The sequence below is a fragment of the Polypterus senegalus genome, chromosome 18, assembly GCF_016835505.1.
Source record: "Polypterus senegalus isolate Bchr_013 chromosome 18, ASM1683550v1, whole genome shotgun sequence".
NCBI classification, from domain to species: Eukaryota; Metazoa; Chordata; class Cladistia; order Polypteriformes; family Polypteridae; genus Polypterus; species Polypterus senegalus.
In genome coordinates this window covers 34,440,113-34,463,875 of record NC_053171.1, presented here as the reverse complement: position 1 = coordinate 34,463,875, position 23,763 = coordinate 34,440,113, and the positions used below count along the sequence as shown (strand labels likewise).

The window sequence follows — 23,763 nt, the reverse complement described above, 5'->3', positions numbered from 1 at the left end:
AAAGGATGGTAGCTCCACCAGCCAGTGGATTCATTGCAGACCTGTAGTGACTGAGAAAGGATGTGCGTTTTGCAGATGTTTGCAGTATTCCAGCTGTACAAAACACAGTTTAGATGAATATGGGAATGCAACACAAAAAGTGCGATGGAAGGCAACCTCCCTCTGTTTGCTACATTGGAATATGATTTCTGTTGGTGAAGGGTGATCGATTAAGGAATGAGATGTTGTAATGAGCAGAATCCAATCAGAGAAGGGCTATACAATGAAGTCGAGCTAATCAGATCACAATTGGACTCAGGGGTTTTCAAAGCACCCTCTGTTTTCAGCCATCCACTTCACACTACTGAGGCTGCATTATCAAAAGTATATTCAAAAGTTTACATTTTTGTGGGGTTAAAAATGCCAGGGTTATGTAGACCAAAGCTAATGCCTGCTTTTGTAAATAAAAACAATAATGTGGATGTAGTTTAAAAAAAAAAAAATCTTAAGTCTTCTTGGAAGCACCTTACACCTTCCCCTTTATCACTAAGGGGAGCTGCAAAGACCCAAAGGAAGAATGCTGAGACATGTGTGCCACCATCTTATATAGGAAGGTTGTACTGATGCAATACATCACATCACTTGCAAGCCTTGTCAGTAGCAACAGGCAAACTAACAGTAAGCAGCTGAGCTATGACCATGAGAAACAAGTACATAATGGTAGCAAACTAACAGTAAGCAGCTGAGCTATGACCATGAGAAACAAGTACATAATGGTAGCATCCAGAAAACAAAACGGAGGCATGAAACAACGGTAACGTACCAAAATTGAAAGGCCACATGCAGACCAAATGTGAGTCTAGGCAGGCTCCCGTTTGCACAGTATACTGATTAAACACTTTCAGGTCAGTATTGTATAAATCAATAAGGAACCCCAAAAACTTTGAATCTCAGGATTATAAACAATTAGAATATCTGCTCAACAACATAAATAACAACAACTGAAAGCAGCTACAAACTGCAAAATGGCCTAAAAGGAGCCGGACCGCTATAAGGCAGCAGTTGCATATACCATTCCAGATTGCACGATTTTTGGCTTTCATATTTGGTGGGGAAAATGTCACATGATGCTTCATTGCAAGTGTTACCCACCATGTCCAGACCTTGCTCATGCTTGTTTATGAAGAATGAGTTCCACCAACCCTTGACTCTTCTTAGCAGCGTCTGCTCTTTTATGTACGGTCACTCTTCCGAGTCTTCTTTAGAATTTGCTACACGGCTGCTGTATTTTCTTCTATCAAAAATGTTGAAGGCCAGCCAAACCTTAGATCTCCTTTGAGAAATGTTCCGCCATGACACAATTGTTCAGCCACCCATCTTTCTACTGTGTCATGCATGCCATGGGAACTGGTCCTGGTATGTTAAGGGGCAAGTAGGAATCTGTGTAGGTGGGCTGTCCTCCAGCACTAGGAATTCAATGAAGGTACGGTGCTTGTGTATTTTTTTCTAGAATCTGCATTGATTTGGTTCTGAAAAATGAAATGCACACCATAAACCACAAATGCTAATTCACATATTTTTGTGCTTAGAAATTCAGCTCCATACAAGCCCCTTTCAGGTTCAGGCTCAGGCTCAAAGCTTTGATTACCCCTTCGAGATACACATTTTCAATGTACAATTTTTCTTGAACTTATGAATGCAAATGTGTTTCACAACTATACTTGTATAAAAGTAGCACAGTAAGCTAAAAGGTCCATTAGAGCTGTTCCTGCTAAAACGAGCTTCAGTTTCATCTTTCAAACTGTTCCACCATGGCTTCATTTGTAGCACATTTCTCTTTTTGAAAAGCATCTCCCTTTACATTTTGCTTGTTTATGAGCCCAAAAAGTCTTTCTTGAGTGGGGATGAATCACCAAACAGTAGATCCCAGTGGGACAATCCTGAGATGACAATTTATTGAATACTCAAGTAATGTTGACTTCTTATCTCATTTGAACTTATAAAACAAAATAAAAATATGCTCAGTGAAAAATGGCATTTGGATTGCATTTGAAATGATTATTTAGCTGCTTAACGCTAATCTTTTTTTCCTGCCCTTCTCCCAAAAGTGCAACTCAAAGTCAACATGAACAGTAAGGGTTGGGTTATACTTGACGCTCACAACGCTTATGAGCATGGACTGTATCATGGCTTCAAACTCTTATCAGCATTTTATGACACATCCTCCAAGGATGTCGTCAGACATGAATGTGACCCATGCACACGTTACAGCACCATCAAAAGTTGGGGTGACGTCAACATTGCTGTGCACTATCAACGCTTACGCACACACATACATCATGGCTACCATGCGTTCCTAGCATTCTTTGGATGTGTCCTCAGTATGTCGTCAGAAATTAATGTGATGCGTGCACACGTTCCAGTACAAGCAAAAATTTGGGTGGCATGTGTGTTGAAGTTTTGAAATGTGACATCAGCATTACTATACACCATCAACATCTCCATAACCACTAACCATAAGAACAGCTGGCATCAAATCTCCTGTCTTTGAAAGTTAATGTGAAGATATGCGAGACAAAACGGCAGCAAATTCAAGACAGGTACATCCATGCAAAACGGAAATTGTCCAAGTAAAGAAGTGGGGATTCAGCCCTTGCAAAATAAAGTGGTGTGATGGCAAGCCACATTGCAGTTTCCGCAGGATCAATGTGTGTGTGCTTCGATGTTTGATGTGGTGAAGCAAATCATCAAACTTAAATGCTGACATGTGAACGTATTTGTGGTGCTTTTCTTTATTGATTTCTTGAATAGGCAATACAAGCATTAAGTATTGCCCATTGATTTAAAGGTCTCGCATACCGTCTAATGTTTTCTGCGCATTCATAACAGCATCTCACACTGCCATCTGGTGGAAGCCTCCAGATTTACATAAAGTATTTGTGCAAGTATAGTCAGTACACGGCTTGCTTTGCAGCAGCATCCATGTCTCAAACAGTCAAGTACATTCCCATCCGAAGAAGTGGCAAGGCATGATGTTACAAGTACTAACTCCAAAAACACCAAGGCCAGGGTAAGCTACCGATTATAGAGTGAATACAACATGAAGGCAGCAGCAGATCTCATTTGCTGGAGTAAATAAAATGAAGATTGGGTCTCCAAAGTGGTGGCACAGTAACAGCCAGGCTATGCGCTCACTCTCAAACAGGGAACATGGGGTCCCGGTAATCTAAAGAAATCAAAATGAAGTGTGCATGTTGGCCCAACAGTACAAGAAAAGTGAGATTTTATTCCAGTTTTTATTCTGTCCTGTGTATGTAAATTATGACCCCAAGAAATGCCCAAGTTGCAAAGGTCATGACACTTCATTCGAATCAAAGCCTACTTCTTATTAGGTACGCAGCATAATCACTTATTTATAACACCCACTGGAACATAAATGGACAAAGAATGGAACGCTCCACAGTTGTCTCCCTTGCTACTCACATCTTATGAAACCAAACAAATGACTGAAAACGGTTAACGCGGGTGAATAGGAAACACTGGAGATGCATTGTTTTTTAAGCAAGACCTCAAAATATCTGTTTATTGATTTGTTTCAATACACACGGTTTGAAAATTCCCCCTCAATGTGCTTTAGGCAGCCACTTTTACTTTTTTGGGATTTGCACAGTAGTTTAGTTTTCTTTCTTCTTTATGATCTGTAACAGTTTTAACGGCTTTGATTGCTTACACCATAGACGCTACTACTGGTATCACAGGAGAGCACTGGAGACACTGGTAAATCATGGAGAAGGGGGTGTGTTGCAAAGCCCAGTCCTCGCCAGCCTTGGCAGCTTCTGGATTTCACTCCAAACTCTGTGTAATTCAAAGAATTGTGTCCCCCCCCCCGTTTGCATTTTGTATCAACTTACAGTAAGAAACATCTCAAAAATTGCTCACAAAATATAAAATTGATAAAGAGTTTTTCAGTTTATATATAGATATGTAATATATGCTGCATGTAAACGCTAGTGACATCTAAATTTTGGAATCATGGGAAACCAGAGCAGTGAAATTGGGAGGGGAGCATCAAGAGGAAGAAAGGAGCAAGAAAACAAATATGAAATGAGTAGAATAAGAGATGAGGACAGATGAATATGCAGAGCAGGTCACAAGGTTCATGTAGGATGATGACGACTCCACCGAGGGGCAGATGGAAAAGTGAACTCTAAGGCTTGTCAAGGAAGACCACAACTTTATTTTTATATTTATTTATATATATATATATATATATATATATATATATATATATATATATATATATATATATATATATATATATATATATATATATATATATATAATAATCATACTTTATTAGCATATCACTATACTCATTATATAAATGTTAATTTCTGTAGGAATGATGCATGTAAAACAGTCAGATCAATTAATTTAAATTCAGGTGGAAAAAAAACCAGAAGACACTCTGGCCCACGAGGACTAGGGTTTGTGACCCCTTAACAAAGTTGCCATACGCTGACCCTTACAGACCAACATATGAACTGAAGTCTCATTGGCAGTAAAAACACCCTGGGTGGGGGGGACTGGGGGGAAAGGAGTAGGGCGAGTGTAGGGTGCTCCAAGTGGGCCCTAAAAATGTCAAGAAGACATCTCCAGCTGAACTGGGTGACACAGCTGTGGACTGTAAACACTTCAGTAGAGTTTAGCACGAAGAAGAACTGTGTTTGGACAATATGAGCCGAGACTGCCAAAAGCAGAGAATACTGTCACATCGGCACCCAAGGGCGTCTAGTCCCACCAAATTCTACATCCGTAAAACACAAAACTGACATCAGGGCTCAATTACAGCCCTGATTTAAAACAATGGTTGATCAAGGCACCCATGGAAAGCCGAGGGAATCTCACTTCACTGAACAAAATCAGTAACTAATGCAGTGAAAAGACAGATAAATGTTAGGCGGTGTTCAAGGCATCTACTTCAGGGTTGTCATGAGACCCCGCATCAGTTCTCGAATACATGATATGCACTTGGTACCTTCAATAAAGAACTGATGGGCACATGAGCCCAGTCCAAGCCTTTACATAAACTCAGTTTAGTAAGGGAAAGACCTCTGCACTCTAAAACAGGTTGCTTCTTGTTTATACCGCAAACTCTTAAAATTAATAAATAAAAGCCTCCTCCAAAGTGGATTACGAAGGAAGCTGCTCCCCAATGGATGGAATGCAAGTCATACTGGCTGCTTAAAACGCCAATTATAAACCTCTGAGTTTTTTGCATGTTAAAATAAATGAAAAAGGAAAAAAGCAAGTAATGGCAGAGGAAAGGTGCGATAATTACCAATTTAGAGACGCTCTTGGATGTGTGAACACACTGTAAAAAGGGTGCCCAATTCATGTATGTTTAATTCAAACAGCTGGCCAACAGCCACAGCTAGGAAACGCAAGTGTGTAAAACAGCTTTGTCAATTTATTTTTGCCATTTTTTTTTTTTGTAAATCCAGATGTAACATGAAAAGAGATATCTTACGAAAAAAGTAGGAAATTAGAGGGGTATAAAATCTCTGGAATCTAGAAACTATACAAGATTTGTGCCCCTGTGCAGGGGAGGCCTAAACCCTTTCATCTGTGACATAAACACTCAAACACACTGGATTCTTTTTGTATTAGATTAGTAGCGGGACAAAGCTAAGATCACATTGTCAGAAGTTCTACCAAAACAAGTCAGAATTAGTGCAAACTAACGACAGATGAGAAGGGAACGGTGAGCAGAACAGGCAAGGGCAGGTAGGGACTTCACTTGGTAACGTCCTTTGGTTTTGCACAGAGGGGAAGGGGGAAGGACAGGTGGGTGGTTAAGGGGGTAAAGAGACAGTGCTGGGTTTTTTTTTTTTTCTTCCTAGGTCACTACCTGCAAAATGTAAGGCAAGTCATCGGTAACGATGGGGGAGAGAGAGGGAGGGAGGAAGGAAGGGGGTTAGGGAGGGAGGGAAGGGGGTTAGGAGGGAGGGAGGGTACAGGCAACATCCCCTCCCATTCATTGGTCAGTTCACAGAAAGGGGGCCAAATCGTTCCTGTGTGGGGCATGGCCAGCAAGCCCCAGTGTACCCTGGGACAGGCAGTTGCCCATTGGTCCTCCAAATAAATACTCAATTCGGATTCACAATACTTCTTTTACCATTCTCCCACGCTTTAGTGCGCTCAAAAACCTTGCCTCAGAATTCTGGCATCACAGGAAATGACAAATTTCCTCTACAGTAAGCAATTGGGGGCTTGCATGCTGCTGATAACTGGCCAGGAGTGGGATTTAAGAGGCCGACCAGAGTAAGCGGCAAGGAGAGGCTACAGATCCTGCTAGGTCTGCTTTGTCACCCCAATGCCCATCACTGTAGGGGTTTATTGCACTTAGGAAATGGCTTCACTGTGCTTTGGTTGCCATGCAGGAGGACTCGTCATTTGACCCCATCTGAAATTACTTGCAGAAGAGGCCTGAGGAGAACTAAACTGCTGAACTTCAGCAGCAGTTTCTTTTTCTCTCTGCTCCATTCTGACATAAATGCTCCACAGGCAGATCTACAGTGGAATACAAAGCCTTAGCAGAAAAAGTGAACATCTACTGATCACAGCTAGGATTACTAAATTCACCCAAAGCCACCTGAGTCTCCTGGAATGGGATCCTAGGAGGACCCCCCTTCCAACTCACATTCAACTAGAGAACTGGGGAACTTACCCAACATCTTGGTTTTTTTTGTGTGCTATTCACTAAAAATATACATCTTATTGCCACATTAAATATAATGACTATACTCCGTCCAAAGAACAGCTTCATGAACCTTCTCCCTTTAAAACTGGATAGCAAGGTTTACCACCAAGGAGGAGGTACTAAGACATCAGTGTCCTCAGTTCATGCACTGGCCTAATTTGTCAATAAACTTCATACAAATTGTCTCAAGTAAAGGCTCCGAAGTGTTGACTGAAGGCTAATAAAACAAATATCTTCTAGCTTAAGTGCCAAAAACGTGTGTTCAAATGAATACGTAACAACCTATTAAACTAAGTGCTCTACCAAAAAAAAAAAATAAAAAAATCAAAGGTGCTATACAAACTACAAATTGAATGAGACTCCCCGGGCAAAGCTAATTCCTCCCACACCCCTTCTCTAGGCCCAGGGAGCTCTTCCTTCCACCACTGTTCTCATTTCCTGCGATGCCCAAATTCTGAAACGTCCCAGGGGGAATGACACTTTGCAGAGTAACTCAAACCTCTGGAGATTTCTCACAGACACACTACCTACTGGTCAGCCTGGACTCAAGATTGTGAAATTACCAGCCCTGAATGCATTTGCTCTATTCAGCCTCTTCATATACTATATTCAAAGATTCTTGGTTGTTTCAAATAATTTAAATCATAATAAAACATAAACAATAAATTAATAAAGGCTTTGAGAGAAATACATTGCCAAGTTTTCAAATCTAAACAGAAGATGCCCCCCCTCACCCCAAAAACCCCCACCCCAACAAGCTGTAAAGAGGCTCAGCTGATCCATTAACACATCGCGGGCCTGGCTCCCAAATACCGCCACTGGTGGTATCTGAGTGGCCCATTAGCTACAATACCACGACTTCTCATTCATCTGAAACCGGACTGTCCAGACACAAAGATGTTGCCTTATTCTGATTACAATATACAGAGTTTCAGTACAATAGCATTATATGAAACACCCAAATTAAAGCATCGCTCTATTTAGACAACTAGGCATAAATTTATACAGGATTAACCCACTGAACCACTACAGCATTTTTGTTTCTTTTAATGGACATGCTGTCCACATTCCATGGGGAGGAGTGGGGGGGCAATTTGGCAGAGCCATGAAGAAAGTCAACCAGACCCCCCACTGGGATCACTGGGTTGATTTTGCATGCTGTTCTCCCAGTGCCACTCCCCGAGCTGGATCTTCCCTTTACTGCCCTCTCTCCGACTCACAATAAGCTCTGGGCTACAGCCCACACTCTGCAGCAATTGTTCGGCCACATCCTCTGCTGAATCATTAGTATGCTGTTCCCTTGATTGATTAATTCATTGACTGATTGACTGAGCGGGTTTGTCTGCCCACTTCCACTCTCTGCTGCGGGGACTTATTTGGTTGGCTGGCTGGCTGGCTGGCAGGCTAGCGGAAAGGGAAGGGAAGAGGGCAGGCTCCTGAGGAGCGCCCATCAAGCCCAAGCCACTACTGTAGATTCTTCAGGATTCGGCCATATCGAAAGTCGTAGACGTGGCGACAGAGAAACACCAAGTTGGGGTCGATGTTTCCGGGAACCCGGCGGTGGACTGGAATGGCATACTCTGGAGAGGGTGGCACTATGTTGGCACTTTCAGGAAGGCCCTCCCCACGTCGCTTCACTGAGGCACAAAATCTGAAAAGCAAAACAAGAGGCAAGAATTTAATTAAAATCCTGCAAGAAACTTAAACGAAACACAAGCCATTCTGTTATTTGTAAATATGTCTGTGTTTGTGTGCATCAGATAACTTGCTTTACATACACAATTTTCTAGGATTGCCAAAGACCTTGAATAGTAATACTTGTTATAAAACTGAAAGCTCTTCTACAGAATAATCAGTGAAAACCAAGGGTTCACATTTAATCTTCTTTTACTTTGTTCTTCCTATTATTTTAAACACCCTGTGAGAAGACCCCTTGACCTATCACTGTCATTGGCAATACTAGAAACTTAAAAGTCCAGTATGTTAGCAGCAGAATTTACCCTTTGCTCAGAAATGGCTGCCCACACCATAACGGAAAGGAGAAGTCCCTGCCTTCTCCATCATTAAATTCTAATTCCTATCTCAAATGAAGCTCCCTTGCAAAAGAGAAAAAAAGAACAAAATGATGATCTACTATGTGTGCCACTCTTGAGGCAGACTAGCAACTGGAATGAATGACAGGTGACATAAAATATTCTCCCAAGCACTATATTTGCACAAGGTGATAGGATAAACTCTTATTCAAAGGGGCTATAACCTTTTTAACTTGGGTCACCAAAGTCAAACTAGTTTCCAATAGCATTGTGATTATTGCCATGGCACAACAAATGGTCCAATAAGCAACATGTGCCATCAGTCCAGTTGTAAACTGTGTCAACAACCGAGATTACAGCTCTGCAATCACACAGGTAAAGTCACATGGGAGAGTTCTTGCAAGCAAATGTCATATTGTAAATAAAGCCTGAACTTAAATCGTATGAAAACTACCTGCTGCACCGAAGTATGGGTCTGTGACATTTGTGACATTAGGCAGTAAGATACAGTGGTCAATGCACAAGAATTTAAAAGTTTCTGCTTCTGATTCATTGCCTGAGTTAGTGAAGCTGGTCACTCAAACTTCCAAGTATAAAAAAAAAAAAAAATGTAAATGTAAAAAGATAAATGAAAACAAGAGAAATTCTTCCTGATCTGCTAGGTGACCTTTGGCAAAGGGATCTATCAAACATATATTATATAATAAAACGCTAAGGTTTGTGCAAGTGTCTGGTTCCTCCAAATACTCTGACTGGTCAGTTTAGCTTTGGTGTGATTGGTCAGTTTGGTTCAAAAGAGGAAGTGTGACTGTGAGGCACATGAGGAGGAGTAAAGGTATAAGAGGCATGCCGAGAGTCAAAGACGAGAAGTATAAAAGTGGACAAGAAGCAAGCAAGGCACCTCAAAATGACAGAGTCTGAGAAGCAGGTTTCACGTGAATTTGCTGGAGAGAGTGAGTGTCAGTTAAAAGAGGTTCAGACACAGGAGGATAGCAGGGAATGGTGCTGAAGTTACACATGGGGCAAGAGATATCTAATATTTATAAATGTATTATGTTACATGTATGCCAGGTTACATGGTTAATTCAATAATAAACAAAAATAATAAAAGCAACAATGTGCAAGATACTGAAACTTTGTGACCGTTAATGGTCACTCACTGCACAGCATGGAGCACTAGTTTGTGATCTTAAGCCCTTGACCTTTGAAGATTACATACTCTTCCAATTCTGTGGATTAGAATTGTGGCCTCACTTGTTTGCTTCCTGGTTACTTAATCAGAAATGCAGCTTAAATGAGTTTTCTGCATATATCAGAGAGGTGAAGGTCTATAAAATTTTACGTCAGCCTCTTTTATGGTAACATGAAGTGTCTCAAGCTAGGTGGTAGCCATTGACCTATAAAGTAAGATAAACAGCCGGCTCTTTGATTTTCTCTCACTATCTGTTGTACAATAATAAAAGCAATGTCAGCTGGGTATTTTTGCTTCTCTATATGCCAGTTGTTACAATTTCACCTTTCACTACAATCTGCGTCACACTGCTGCAATCAAGCACAACTCAACCTGCTATTATAACAAAACAATGGCATATCCAGTTTTGTCTAAGATTAGCACTTGTTAACAGAGCTGCAGGCTAGTAAAACCGCTCAAAGTGGGCTTTTCAGGCTCGGTACAGAAGTGTTCTGCCTTTATTTAACTGAGACTTTTGAAATTATTTCTGATAAGTCCTTCTGTGTCGCATGGCACAGCTCACTTTCTACTCCTTGGAAGCCATCCATAGGTATGCCTGACAACTTTAACAGCCATATTCTGGGTTCAGCCAGGTTGACCGGTTATCTCCAACTCTCTATAACATGGCTGTGTAAAGAGTGCTCCAAAATGACCAGTGGTTCACATTCGCCCAAGATTCCTATCTGGTTTTATATCCTATGAGTTAGGACAATAAGCTTGCTGTGTATATAAGTAATTTGAAAAAAAATAAGAGGAAACTAGCCCATCAAACTTGTTTGGTTAGTTAATAGCTCAGCTATCCAAGTATCTGATCCAGATACTTTTTAAAAACTGACATGGTTTCTGCTTGAATTACATGACTTAACTATTTTTTCCAGGTAGTTTTTGAGAGTATGGCTTGGTTTGAGTCATGCATAAAACACTATACCTACCTGCAATATTGTGACAGTGTCAGAACGTAGCACTTATCTTCTATGCAGGCAACGCTGTTCTCATCTTGGTGTCGAGATGCAAAAATTTCATTCTGAAACAAAAGGAAGAGATGTATGGGGTGAGAAAAACTATATATGTTCCTATTCAATACTTTGAAGACAAGGCCTTGGCACACATTAACTGACTGTATTACACACAGATATTTTATTTAGAGGTTAGCTGGATATCACAGAACAGTCAAATTCCAATTTTATACGATTTTCATACCACTACAAAGTACTGTAGCCCCCCAAGACAGTAATACGACACTACTGAAAACAAAGCCCACTGATTATGAAGGGCACTGTCTTGTAGGCAAACGCACACCTACTCTTGGATTCAGTAATAATAATAATAATAATAGAACATTTAATTTATGAGACACATTTCCTATATTTAGTGTTTGTGCAATGGTGTAGAAAATTAAAAAGCTGGGACAAAAACTCCAGTGGGTTTGGCACTTTTTCCAGCCAATGCAATCAACCCAGTAACTGCCAACACACAGCTCAATTTCACCCTTCCCAATTTTATACAACAGTTTGCCATTCTGGGACCATTTAGTCCAGTTATGGATTCTTCTGAAGAAAAGTGCTGCAACACAAGGCGATTGCAAGCTTTGGTCCAGACAAACTCCAAGGCCTGCAGTAGGCTTAAGAAGATGGGTCAGACTCGGAGGAAAATATCCATCTGCTGCAATCCCAACAGGCACTCAGAAGTGCAACAGTGTTCAAGAATAACAGGAAGTACAGGTTTAAATCAAGACTATAAAAAGCATATTTGTTTCCATTAAGTGTCTACGGAATACTTAATTGATGAAGGGCGTGCATTTTTTAAGGAGGCCTTCAGTTTACAGCACCTCGTGTTAGCGGCTTAGCCTGCCTTTCCCCGTCAGCCTTTTTGCACACAGCCTCCTTGAGCAGACAGGAGGCATTAACAGTTTAACAGATGATTGTCGACCTGAAAAGGCAAAGGTTTATTGAGAGCTTTCATAGGTTAATAGTGGAACAATTTAATTTAATTATTTAATGACCAGTTAAGAGAGTGTTGAATTATTTGACCATTCTTTTCAGACTGCACAGCCACACTCATCTCACATTCTAATTATCATCAGGCAGCACAGGAGGATTAGGCTTGGTAGAGTGAATGATTGCTTTAAATATTTGGTTTTGTCGATAGCCCGCTTACAGGTTGGGCTACAAAATGATGATAGATGGTAAGTAATTTTGAGGTTGACAGAAAGGTGAGCAGATCAGGAAAGCAATAAGATCACAGAATCGGGGCATATTTTCCCACCTGGCAGCATATTTATGCTCATCTGTTCCTTTTTTCTCCCTTGTTTAATTTTTCAGTGTTAGAAGCCTCAAGGGAGTCGTCTCACTGATGTGTGTGTGGGAGGGTGGCTTTTCACACGTCAACCACTGTAATCCTGTTTTTCTATAATTACATTTAGGGCAGTATGGTGCACGAGTACAGTGCACACAGGATAAATAGATGCTCTTCTGAATGATGAATTGAACCCTTGAAAAAGTATGGAGGTATAGAAATAACAGTGTGTATGTCAATGCCTTGTGGAGAAAATGGGTAATACTGTAGGTGTATTTATCACTACCTGTATTTACAATACATGGGTGAAATAACTGGTGCCCCAAACAGAGTTCATTCATGCCTTGTGCTCAAGGGTTGCTGAAATAAGCTGTGCTTTCCAAAACCATGAATTGGATTAAGCAGCTAGAAAACTTGGATGTAAAAAAATAAAATAAATGAAAAGTAGTTTCTATTCTGTTCCTGTCTTAGGGCTAAATAACATTTCATTGCCTATGTAGATATATGAAAGCTCAGCTCTGCCTGTCATTACCAACATCAGTGCCGATTTGCAATGCCTGAGGGTCTGTTGTATTCCTAAAGAGGGGACATTTTCTTTTGGCCTTCCTGCCCTGCACCCCTAAAGTCTTCAGTGCTGCCAGAGGGGCACACTGAGTACATGGTGTATTCAGAAAGCCAGTCATCTCTGATGAAAGTTTTTCACCAAGTCTACCTCAAGTAAAGTATGAGGAAAAAATAAACTTCATTTGTTTTCACTTTTTAAAATCCCAACCAGATGCCAGGAACAAATTTAATGTAGTACACCAGTGCTACCAACCCTGTGCTCATCTGGCAGCAGATAGCTGTGGACTGATATGATGAGTGCAATCTTAGGATCAGCAATTAATAGTAAACATTATCAACTCTCTGCCACTCTGTCTCCAAAGTTGCAAGTCAACCCATGCACAAAGTTATCTTACTGTCAAGAAACAGAAACAGATGAACAGACAATGGAAAAATCACTTGACTCAATTACTGTATATTTACTGCACAGTTCTTTTTATCAAATATTGTTTTGTGCCCTTTTTGCTCTGCTGCACAGGAAATAGCTAAAAACCTAAGGACACCCTTTATTTATAATGAAAGTTTCCACCTAATTTAGATGTTCAAACCATCATCATCAGTAATAAGGATCAAAAACTACAAAAGTAAATACCGATGATATAGTGCTCTCATATTTTGACATACTAGAAGCTGTGCACATTTTAGCTGTTGACATGTTGTGTAGCTCCAGAAAAGAGAAAGTTATGAAGAAGTTGAAAGAATGGAGAAAGGCTTTCAAAGACAGAGGATTGAAGATAAATAGGAAGACGGCAGAATATATGAGGTTTAATGATGAACAGGATTGAGAATTTAGCCTGCAGGGAGAGCTATTGAAAAGAATGGTGGATAAATTTAAACATCCATCATCAGTGGTAGCACAAGATGGAGAATTATATACAGAGATAACTTATAGAATGTGGAAGGAACAATTGGAAAAAGTTATCAGGAGTATTGTGTGGTCAATTAATTAAGGTTAAAGGTAAGATTTTTAAGACAGTGGTAAGACCAGCAATGATGTATGGAGCCGAGACATGGGCAGTAAAGGGAGCACTGGAGAAGAAGTTAGCAGAAATGGGAATGTTGAGATGGATGTGTGGAGTTATACAAAAGGAACAGAATAAGAAATGATCCGATCAGAGGTACAACAAAAGTGGGAAAGATAAATCTAGGAAAGCACAGGAAAGAAGGCTGAAGTGGTATCGACATGTGATGAGGAGAGACAATGAATCTGTGGGCAAAAGAGTGATGGGAATGGAATTACAGGGGAAGAGAAAGCGAGGGAGGCCAAAGTGGAGGTGGATGGATAAAGTAAAAAAAAAAAAAGATTTGAATGAAAAGGGCCTGACTGAGGAGGAGGTGTTGGGCCGAGCTGCATAGAGAAGGTTGATCAAGAACATTGACTGCACATAGAAGTGGAAAACGATGAATACAAAGAAGAAGAAACTGTGCACACCACAATACACACAACCAATTCTTATTTAATCTTCAGTTAACTTTGTTATAACCCCAACCTCCAAGACTAAAAAATTTAAGTTGGCATACTGGTAAGTTGGGTTCACTGCACACATATGTAACTGTTATTTACAAGTCCATTTTTGCCTCTGTGACCCTGAATTAGATTAAGCAGGTTGCTGTTATGCTGAAGGACATTTCTGAATTCAGATTTTGGTGTAGGTGTCTGATTTTCAACATGTTATACAAATAACTCCTGAAACATTACATTACTGTCAGAGGACAGGTAGCAAATCAAATTGTCTCAGCATTATCAAAGACTTTTATTTTGATGCAGTAATTTTTTTTAAGTCAAATGTTGCTGGTTAAAGATCCTGCTAAGTAGAAAAAGAGGGGATACATGATTTCTTTTGATTCAGCTTTGACATTATTAAGAAAATTAAATGTCAATATGGGAGTGTAGATATTTAATATCTGCTGCATGCTTTGTGTTTTTCTAACTACCACTACAGTATCAAATGAACACCATTTTACCAGTGGGTCTGGTGCTGAAGTTGCTAATGGGCTATTAAAAGAGTAAAATGCTCACAATTTTTTATAATAAGAGAAGTCAATTTTATAAATTGTATATAATGCCACTGACTTTCATAAACAATATCAGATACTGAAATTTTGTATTCAAAAAATACTAATTCAATAAGAACACAGTTCAAGCTCACAATTTTTTATAATAAGAGAAGTCAATTTTATAAATTGTATATAATGCCACTGACTTTCATAAACAATATCAGATACTGAAATTTTGTATTAAAAAAATACTAAGTCAATAAGAACACAGTTCAAAATAAATAAAAACACCCCACATAAGGTCAAAATTTAGCCACGAATTCCTTGATCTTATCTAACTTTGGAGGACTGTGACAATATGAATGATCTCAGGTTGTACCCAGAGATGCTGAGGTTTATTGATTTAGAGAATTCCTGTTGAATCCATTTATCTCATGTCAACATTCCCAAACCAGCCAATCTTTGTCATTTTTCATGATTTTTCCATCCTCTTCAAGATTTCCCTGGGGTGTCTAAGATGGCTAATCAACAACATAAAAACTTAAGGAAGTGTTTGGATAAAAAAAAAAAGACTATTACACACAGCATAGCTAATCAATTCCCATTCACTTGACCTCCAAAATATATTGAGATGTACAGATATATTAAACATTTACAAGTCCCAGTGGTGCTACTTTCAACTACACTGGCAGGCAACAGGCGAGTGAAAATTCTTCATAATCAACTTCTATTTGTTCCCAAACTGTGGAGATTAGAGGATGTTTTAACTAAATACATGGTATCAACTTTAATTATTCCCTTCATAATTTCAAATCCTTCCATAACATCACCGATTTACCTTCATCTTTCAAACTCCTTTATAGTTCATGTCCCACATTCTTTGAGTCTAGTCATTCTTTTCTAAGGATGTTGCATCCCTCATAAACACTGGAGATCAAAACTGCACAGACATCCTAGATACACCCATAAGTGTGCATGAATACAGTTTTGGGTCATCGTCTTGCACACCACAAAACAGAATATGGAACCCAACATCTTCATAGGCTTTGAACAGCTTCAGTTTTGCTGTACACTTTAATGGCTTCACCAACAATCACCTCCATTCAGACTAAAATACTCTGGTTTCTTATTGTGTACTTTATACCTTTTTACTGACTCTGTAAGTATCTAATATTTCTTCTTTCCTATAAGGAAAACTTTAGATTTACATACATTTATCCTCATTTGCCACACATCTGCCAAACTGCATATTATACTTGGGTCAATCGATATTGATTTGGCTGCCCCCAGGGTAACTACCATTCCACCTAATTTAGAGTCATCTGAAAATTTACCTTGCTTGATTGCTATATGTTTATCTAAAGTAAAAAGATAATAGATGCCTGAAGTAAACAAATGAGAAAAAGTCATAAAAAATTAATGAAAAGAAATAATGATACTGTAAACACAACGAGATTGGAAGTTCAGGCACCAGGAGCAGTAAAACATGATGGGAAATTTAGAAGGGCAAATGCTATTATGCATGCTTGAAAGAAAAAAAAAAAAAAAGAAACATGCATTCAGCGTACCTTTAAGCACAAAGTTAAGATGATCCTCTATTCAAGTGTTTGCGATTTAAAATGAGGAAGTGGAATGAATGGTTCTTTTGTACCCTACTGTGCAGTACAATAGAAGTACATAATCTAAGGACAGCAGCAGCTCACAAGCACTTTTTAATTCTCATAAAGATGCCTCTGGACTATACCTATTTTGTTTTTTAACCATTAAGTTTGCAGAGGGTAATGGGGAGCTAAATAAGAGTTTACATGTACTCTGCATATATTACAACATACATCTTAAGATGACAGAATGATAAAGTATTTGTGTTAAGATTATAGTGCTTAACATCCACTACAAGTGAGATATAACAGTATGCGATGCAGCTCTGCTCTCTTGCAGACAAACAGCTGGAGAAGCATACTTTTCACAGATCCTAGAATGGGCCGAGGTATAGAATATCAGAGTTCTTCCAAAACAGTGGCCAAAAGAGCCCACAGCCAGAAAAGCCTTGCTATACAAACCTGAAGCAAGCAGCAAAAACAAAAAAGGTGCTGTTGGACTAAAGCAAAGGGGATACACCAGTGTTAAGACACTATGCCAGAGGGATGGAGTTAATTATAAAAAAAGCCAGCTCCACTAATTTAAACTCAGAAGGTTCACGTTTACAGGGAACACTGGACTATCTATGCCCAGAAGATAAAGCAATCTGCTCTGCTGATGGTGATTTACAATTGCAGTCAGGCACTGACTCGTGGCTCCACTTGGGACTGGCCATTTGGCTGCATGTCAAATTGGCCATATGTTGGCCAGAGTGTATAGGTCATTACACATGATGCTTAGTTGGTCTGGTGTGGGTCATGAGTATGCATACTTTAACTGCTGGTATGGAGTAGCACAAACTGATACTCGAGTCTCTGCAGCCACATGCCAGGTCCGGTAAGGAAAGGTGGTGTGGGACCAAATGCATAAAATGATGAAGGTGGAGCAGCATGTATCAAAACTTACCTTAATTAGCCTTCCAAGACTCAGAAAATATTAATGGCAAGAGACTTATTACTATTTATATGGTGTTTTCATCTTTTTGATAAAAGAAAAGTGTGTATGTTCAGCACAGATCGAAAAAAAAAAAAAAAAAGATTTCTTGCAAGCTGCGTTAGGCACGAACATAAAAAAAAAAAAGCTGCATGGCACAGCCAATCAGTGCCCTGAAGATTGGAACTCTGAGAGCGCAATTTTTTTTTTTTAAAACTTATTGTATGTTTGTGGCGATTTGTTGGTTGCAGCCATCAGTACAGGAGGAAAGACAGCCAAAGACTGCAAGCCAAAGACTGCAACCCCACCACCACTTCTGCCACTGCTTGATTTCAGAGTATCATTTTATGGCTGGCAGGGCTGCCACAAGTACGTGATAAACAACAGGCGCAAGGTCTTTTCAGCCTGTAGCAGCTGGTTTTGGCAATTTCTAGAACATTATTACATTACTGTTTTCCAATGGCCCTCAGCAGTAAGTATGAATGGACTCAACTCGGCTGGCTTTAAAATCGGCACATGACTACATTAGCTTTCCTGCCTGGGCTGCAATCCCTGCTTGGTCTTCAATGAAAAGAAATGAGCAACTGATCAAAATAATAGTTACGGTGTAAATTCTTGAGATGCTCTCACCTCACAGTGCATGCTGGGATTCCTTCCACCTTGTGTGTGTTCTGGCCGGTAATACCAGAACAAACTCATCATCAGCTCACCTGTCAGGCGAAAAAAAAGATGAAGGTTAAAGTAGGCCAATATAAAATAAATGAAAATCATAATCTACAATAATTAAAAGCTTTCAAGAGAATAGAAAGAGTGGCTTGGACTCCCAACTATAAAGTAAATATGTTGCACCTTTTCCAGTGATACTTTACTATATGTGTTGTTATAATATTAATATATGTTAATAAAAAAAAAGTAAACAGCATATTAAAATTACAGCTTATTTAATGATACTCAACTAAGACTTTGAAATCTTTTTTAATTGTATTCTCTTTTCCCAAAAATGACAAATTTCTTCTACACTTAAATATTGTTGGTTACAAGATCTTATTTAAGGTGTCATGAATTTGACAACTCTAAAAGATTAACTATGTATGTGTATACAGTATGTACGTATGTCTGTTGTCATCATTCATTCCACCTGTTTACACTACTAGAACATTCTGGAGCACAAGACAATCACTGAGGAGGGGATTCAATCAATCAATTAATCATTGATTTTAACAGCACCCAGCTAAAATATATTACATCACAAGGCACTTTACAGTTCTAATGAGAACAGAGATTACAATATAGTATCAAATTTAACACTTGAATGGAATAGTATTAGGAACAAACACATCAGAGTAAGAAGTGCACCACTGGTAGACATCAGGATGACACTGTAAATATTAACTGACAGATTTTTACTTTTACACACCAATTGCTAAAAGTAAACTTTACAGATCCAGGACAGCTATGGTATAAAATTAAAATACATGGCTTACAGATCAAGCATCTTACAGAAGTAAACTACAAATGAGAGTTCAAAGTAATCAAGTAATCACAGGGAATATGGGCAATTTCAGAGCAGGCTAGCAGAGCATTTTCATATAGTAAGGTATGGGCAATACAATCATTCTGAAAAATGGAGACCTTAAAACTTTTTAGATGAAGGGGCAGCAATTACAAACAGAGCGAACAGGTGGATCTTCATTCTGGATCTGAATGTTGTAACATATGGAGACTTATGAATAAACCTAAGAAGAGAGCTCCAGAGAGCAGTAATTGCCAAGAGTTCTAAAAAGGGTTTTAAAAAAAATTTAAGGAGACCAACACTCTGGAGGTACTTTGCCCATGATAAAATGAAGGTTTGACTGTAAGTGAGATGTGGAATTCAAAGAACAGGCTACTGACAAGCACAGTGCGGAAAATGGGATGATTCTGTAACAGTTTAATGAGCACGAGTCAGGTTTCTTAGGTTGCCCAGGTAATGCAATAAGATAAAAATCAATTTTCTGTGTGTTGAATTGGGGGATGTTTGCAGACGTCCAGGAAGGACTTTCATTATATATTAAGGACTCTACAAGCTTATCACTCTGCCTTTATATCTGGAATAAAACCCGGAAGACAACCATCAAAGACAGTCCTCAAAGTGGTCACTAACAAAACACAAATCTCAACTTTGTCCAAGAAGGACAAGATGCTTCTCAAAGAAATTTGTCTTCTGGCTATACCTTAAAAGTAGTGAAGGAGGGAAAGGCTAACCCTGAAAAAATATTCTAAAAGCCAATGGCAAGAACGTGGACTTTATAAAAGGACCCAAATTACTGTACAGGGTGGTCCAGATCTAATTATGCAGATCCAGATCATCTGGATGACTTTGATTTATGCGGGGACGATTCTTCATGTCGTCAGTTCGCACACTTCTAGATGGTCCCCGATTTTTTGGGTGATTTTCTATGTAATAAACTTAATAAGTTATAGCGTAATGAAAACTGCATAATTAGATCTGGACCACCCTATACACAAAAAATGGAAATAGACACAACTGAATATCCTGCTAATTCCTATTGACGGAAAAACAAAATAAAAAATATACAAGTAAAACATACACATATCATTCCAAAAAATATATATGTCTGTTGATTTCTTAAAAATAAAAACTAAAACCTGCTGCTTGCATAACCTTTCAGACTGCACACTTCAGTATATGGTCGAACCCTTGTTCCCACAATGACAGATTTAAGTCTTTTCCAGATGTCTACCAGCCTTACACAATCAAATAAGACAGACGAAAACCAGGTTACTGTTTAAACAGCACTCTCCGGAAAAACCTTGATAAACTGGCAATCAATTTTTCAATTAAGAGAACAGAAATCTAAAAGTGAATTCTGTGTACATTTGTGAGAAACACAAAGCTTGCCGTTTTAGTCAATCTGGTACTTCTGAATAGATCCACTTGCATTTTAAGTAAATCAATTTGTAATCCACACACACAGGGTACTATTAAGTGACCACTGAGAGAATGCAGTTTCATTGATGAATAAAGGTGTGCATGTGCAAAATAAGCCGCACTACTAATCCAAATGTTTCTAATAAGGTAAAGTGTGCACTATTTACAAATGATAACAAACAATTAAAAAAAAATACTTCAGTACCAATAAAAAGCTAAGCATATTGCACTGTTTCCACAAGAGAATGGCTGAAAATTTAATTCTTTAAAACAGCCACGACAACCATTTTTTATTTCCTAAAAACTGACAGGAAAAGATCTATTGTTGGTTAACATATTGGTCAACACGTAGTAAAGGTGTGATGATTGACCTAGGTCTCATTTTTAGGTCTTTAGAATATTCCTCTAATAAATACATAACTTTAGGTAAGAAATCTGTTGGATGTATTGCCTGAAGTTTATTTTTCTGTAAAATATTACTAGTTATTCATTTTTGCTGCTGTGAATTAGCCATGATTTTTTTTTTTTTACTCTTCTCAGAAGACTCGATTTTATCAGAATATTTTACTTCTTGAATCAGGCTGGGTGGGAGAGAGATGGTAGGGTTCTTTTCTGTTTGATTCTTTGTTTACCTCCTGTCATTTTGCCTTTAATTAATGATTTGATAACAAAAAATTTATTTTTTCTAACTTCTTTATAAGGTTTAGCAATTTCGGACTGCTGTGTCATGATATCTTGCACTGAATTATCACTGGTGTTCAAATGCAGAAATACTATAGCAACAAATCCTACTGTAAGTTATGATGACAGTACACAGAACTTGATTTATTTCCTTTGCCTAGCAGCACTCTCCTTGAGTAATTATACACATATGAAACTAAGGTGCTCTGTGACTTGGTGGTAGAACAGGCTAAAGCACAATCTGTAAGGTCAAAAGTAAATCATTTGTTTTGTTCATCTCAAAGACAGAACTAGAAAGAAAGCAGTAAAGCACTGTCTGAATGTAGAGTGACTGACATAAAAAAAAATATTGAAAGCATAACAACTGTTGAGTATTTGACAGTGCAACTCACTGTCCAGACACAGAGCAAACGACACACCAAGGAAACATTCTATCTGTTGCTGATACTCCATTAAAACAAAAATCACAACTGACCTCAAGGGTTTTTCCCAGACGCCCTTTGAAAGTACTCCATTTGGAAAAGTCCTCATACATTCTCAAGTACATGGTTCTTTCAGCAGAGGAAAGCGATAACCTTTTCCAGCTAATATGGCCAAATACAGACATCTACTGGCACAGAGCCACCTGTTTTCTATACATGAAAACATGTGGCCCAAGTCATCTCACATGTATCGAAACACAATATCACACTCCATGTAAACAGGAAGAAATAGTTTGTCCAAAGGCTGTCCACCCACAGGTCAGCATACAGAACTGTGCCTGCCAGAATCTCATGCTGCTTATGTGTCCGCATGTGGAAATATTCAGTCAAGACATGAGGCTCCCCTGCCTGATTAGTTTCCAGTTTCTAAAAATCACAGTAGAGCTCAACTATGCACCTGTAACTTTAGCCCTAGAGACTCTCATAACCATCTCCTTAACTGCTCATCAAAATAACTATCAGCATGCACAATAACTTTACCAGCAGGAAGCTGATGTAACATTTCCAAGGCTATCCTTATGTGGCAGCCTCCTCATGTTACTTAAATTCTTGCTTTTGTCTGAATGCTTAAAACCTAAAAAAACAAAACTAAAATCATAATATTGCAGTTAGGTTGCTAAATTTTAAGTTATAGAACTGTTAACAAGGTGAAAGTTATAAGCTTAGGAAAAGGGTTGAAGCACATGCGGGCACATCCAATCTATAGGATAAATCAAGCAACAACTGCAAAAGCTCAAGACTGGAATCTCATTACTGAAATAGGGATAACAAAAAACACGACTTTCAAAAAAACTATTTCTTTTTATAGTGCACTTCAAAATACTGGCATAATAATGAATGGACAAGATAATTAAGTCAGCACAAGCTGCAATTCATGTGCATTGTGTTAATTTGCAAAACCAGAGTACAATTGCTAAAGAATGAAACTATTTTTGCAGCACACTGGATTGTGCTATGGAAGCCACCAAATAAAACATGGCCTTACCCACAATAAAAGCCCCTAAACTATGCAAGTGTTGGTTTGGTTGATTGACGGGCAAGATCTGTGACTATAGAGGCAACTCAAATAAAATAAACAGAAAAACTACATCAAAATTACGGAAATCAGGAACAGAGGACAACAGTCACCAGCTGGAAGACATCAGCAAAAAAAAATAAAATAAAAAAAAACAAAAAACGAAAGTGATACAATAGAAAATAAGCAATGGTCTCTTATGCAAGCCTTCAAACAAATCTTTATATTCACTGTCTTGTACAGCAAGAACACACACATTCACCTTGCTTAATGAACTGTAGATATACTGTAATTTTTAAAAATGCTGGAGCACTGTGATAATTGCAAGATCCAGTAGGTCATACTAAGTCTGGAGAAGACGTGTTGCCCACCTGTTTTTGGGTCCTCCCATAGTGCAGAGATCTTGGCCACATAGGGCAGAGATTTCTTACGTGGTCCAGATCGAAGCAGGACAGTGTCACGGATACGGATGATTTCTCCATCCCTCTGAACACCTTCATAGCAGCGTCGCAAAGCTGGCTCATCCGCCCCCTGCAGAAATGACACACAGTCATTATTAATAAAGAATCACAGCAGCAACTAAACACACAGGTTAGTATGTGGAATAATTGAAAAGAGAGGATTTTTATAGCCTAGAATTATATGCATATAGATTTCAAAATAAGTACTATGCACACTATTAGATATTTGATTCAAGCTGAACTAATAAGCCTTCTAAACATATTTGGAGACCATAATATTAAGACATCAACATTACATTGTACAGTTGGGCAAGCGCATATTGAAACCTAAAAGGTCTTTTTGTAAAGGGTATATTTTGCATCAACATGCTTAACTAAACTTGTAATAGAAACAAAGAAGGGCGTATTCTACTTATGCAATGATTAATTTACCGTAAGTGAGGTCCAAAGATCAGGTAAGCACAAACACACACAACTGTGCTTTAAAGACTGAATGGAAAATTTATGTAATTTACCATTAAGGAGCACACCTGTTGGTATACTTACTCTACTGCAAGCACTACAATCGAAAAGGACATGCTGGGGCTTCATATTCCACCCGGTGCTATGCAGCCATATGTAGTTACAGCCGGTGGTCCTGAAATGGTGGATCACGCTTGCCTGATTCCTTTTACCTACACTACCTTAACATATCAAAGTGTAAATCTGTTGCTGACATT

General features: G+C 38.8%; 1 protein-coding gene across 1 annotated transcript in view; it reads right to left on the bottom strand.

Annotated features, from left to right (window-relative positions):
• Positions 1 to 5,861: 5,861 nt before the first annotated feature.
• The window catches only part of bahd1 (bromo adjacent homology domain containing 1), a 164,629-nt gene continuing 146,727 nt past the window's right edge, over positions 5,862 to 23,763 (bottom strand). Inside the window, exons 6-9 of the mRNA XM_039742187.1 lie at positions 22,955 to 23,114; positions 18,104 to 18,183; positions 10,939 to 11,030; positions 5,862 to 8,393 (exon numbers count right to left, since the gene is read on the bottom strand). Coding sequence (XP_039598121.1) covers positions 8,207 to 8,393; positions 10,939 to 11,030; positions 18,104 to 18,183; positions 22,955 to 23,114 — 519 coding nt within the window. The 3' untranslated portion in view covers positions 5,862 to 8,206. The remainder of the gene's footprint in view (positions 8,394 to 10,938; positions 11,031 to 18,103; positions 18,184 to 22,954; positions 23,115 to 23,763) is intronic.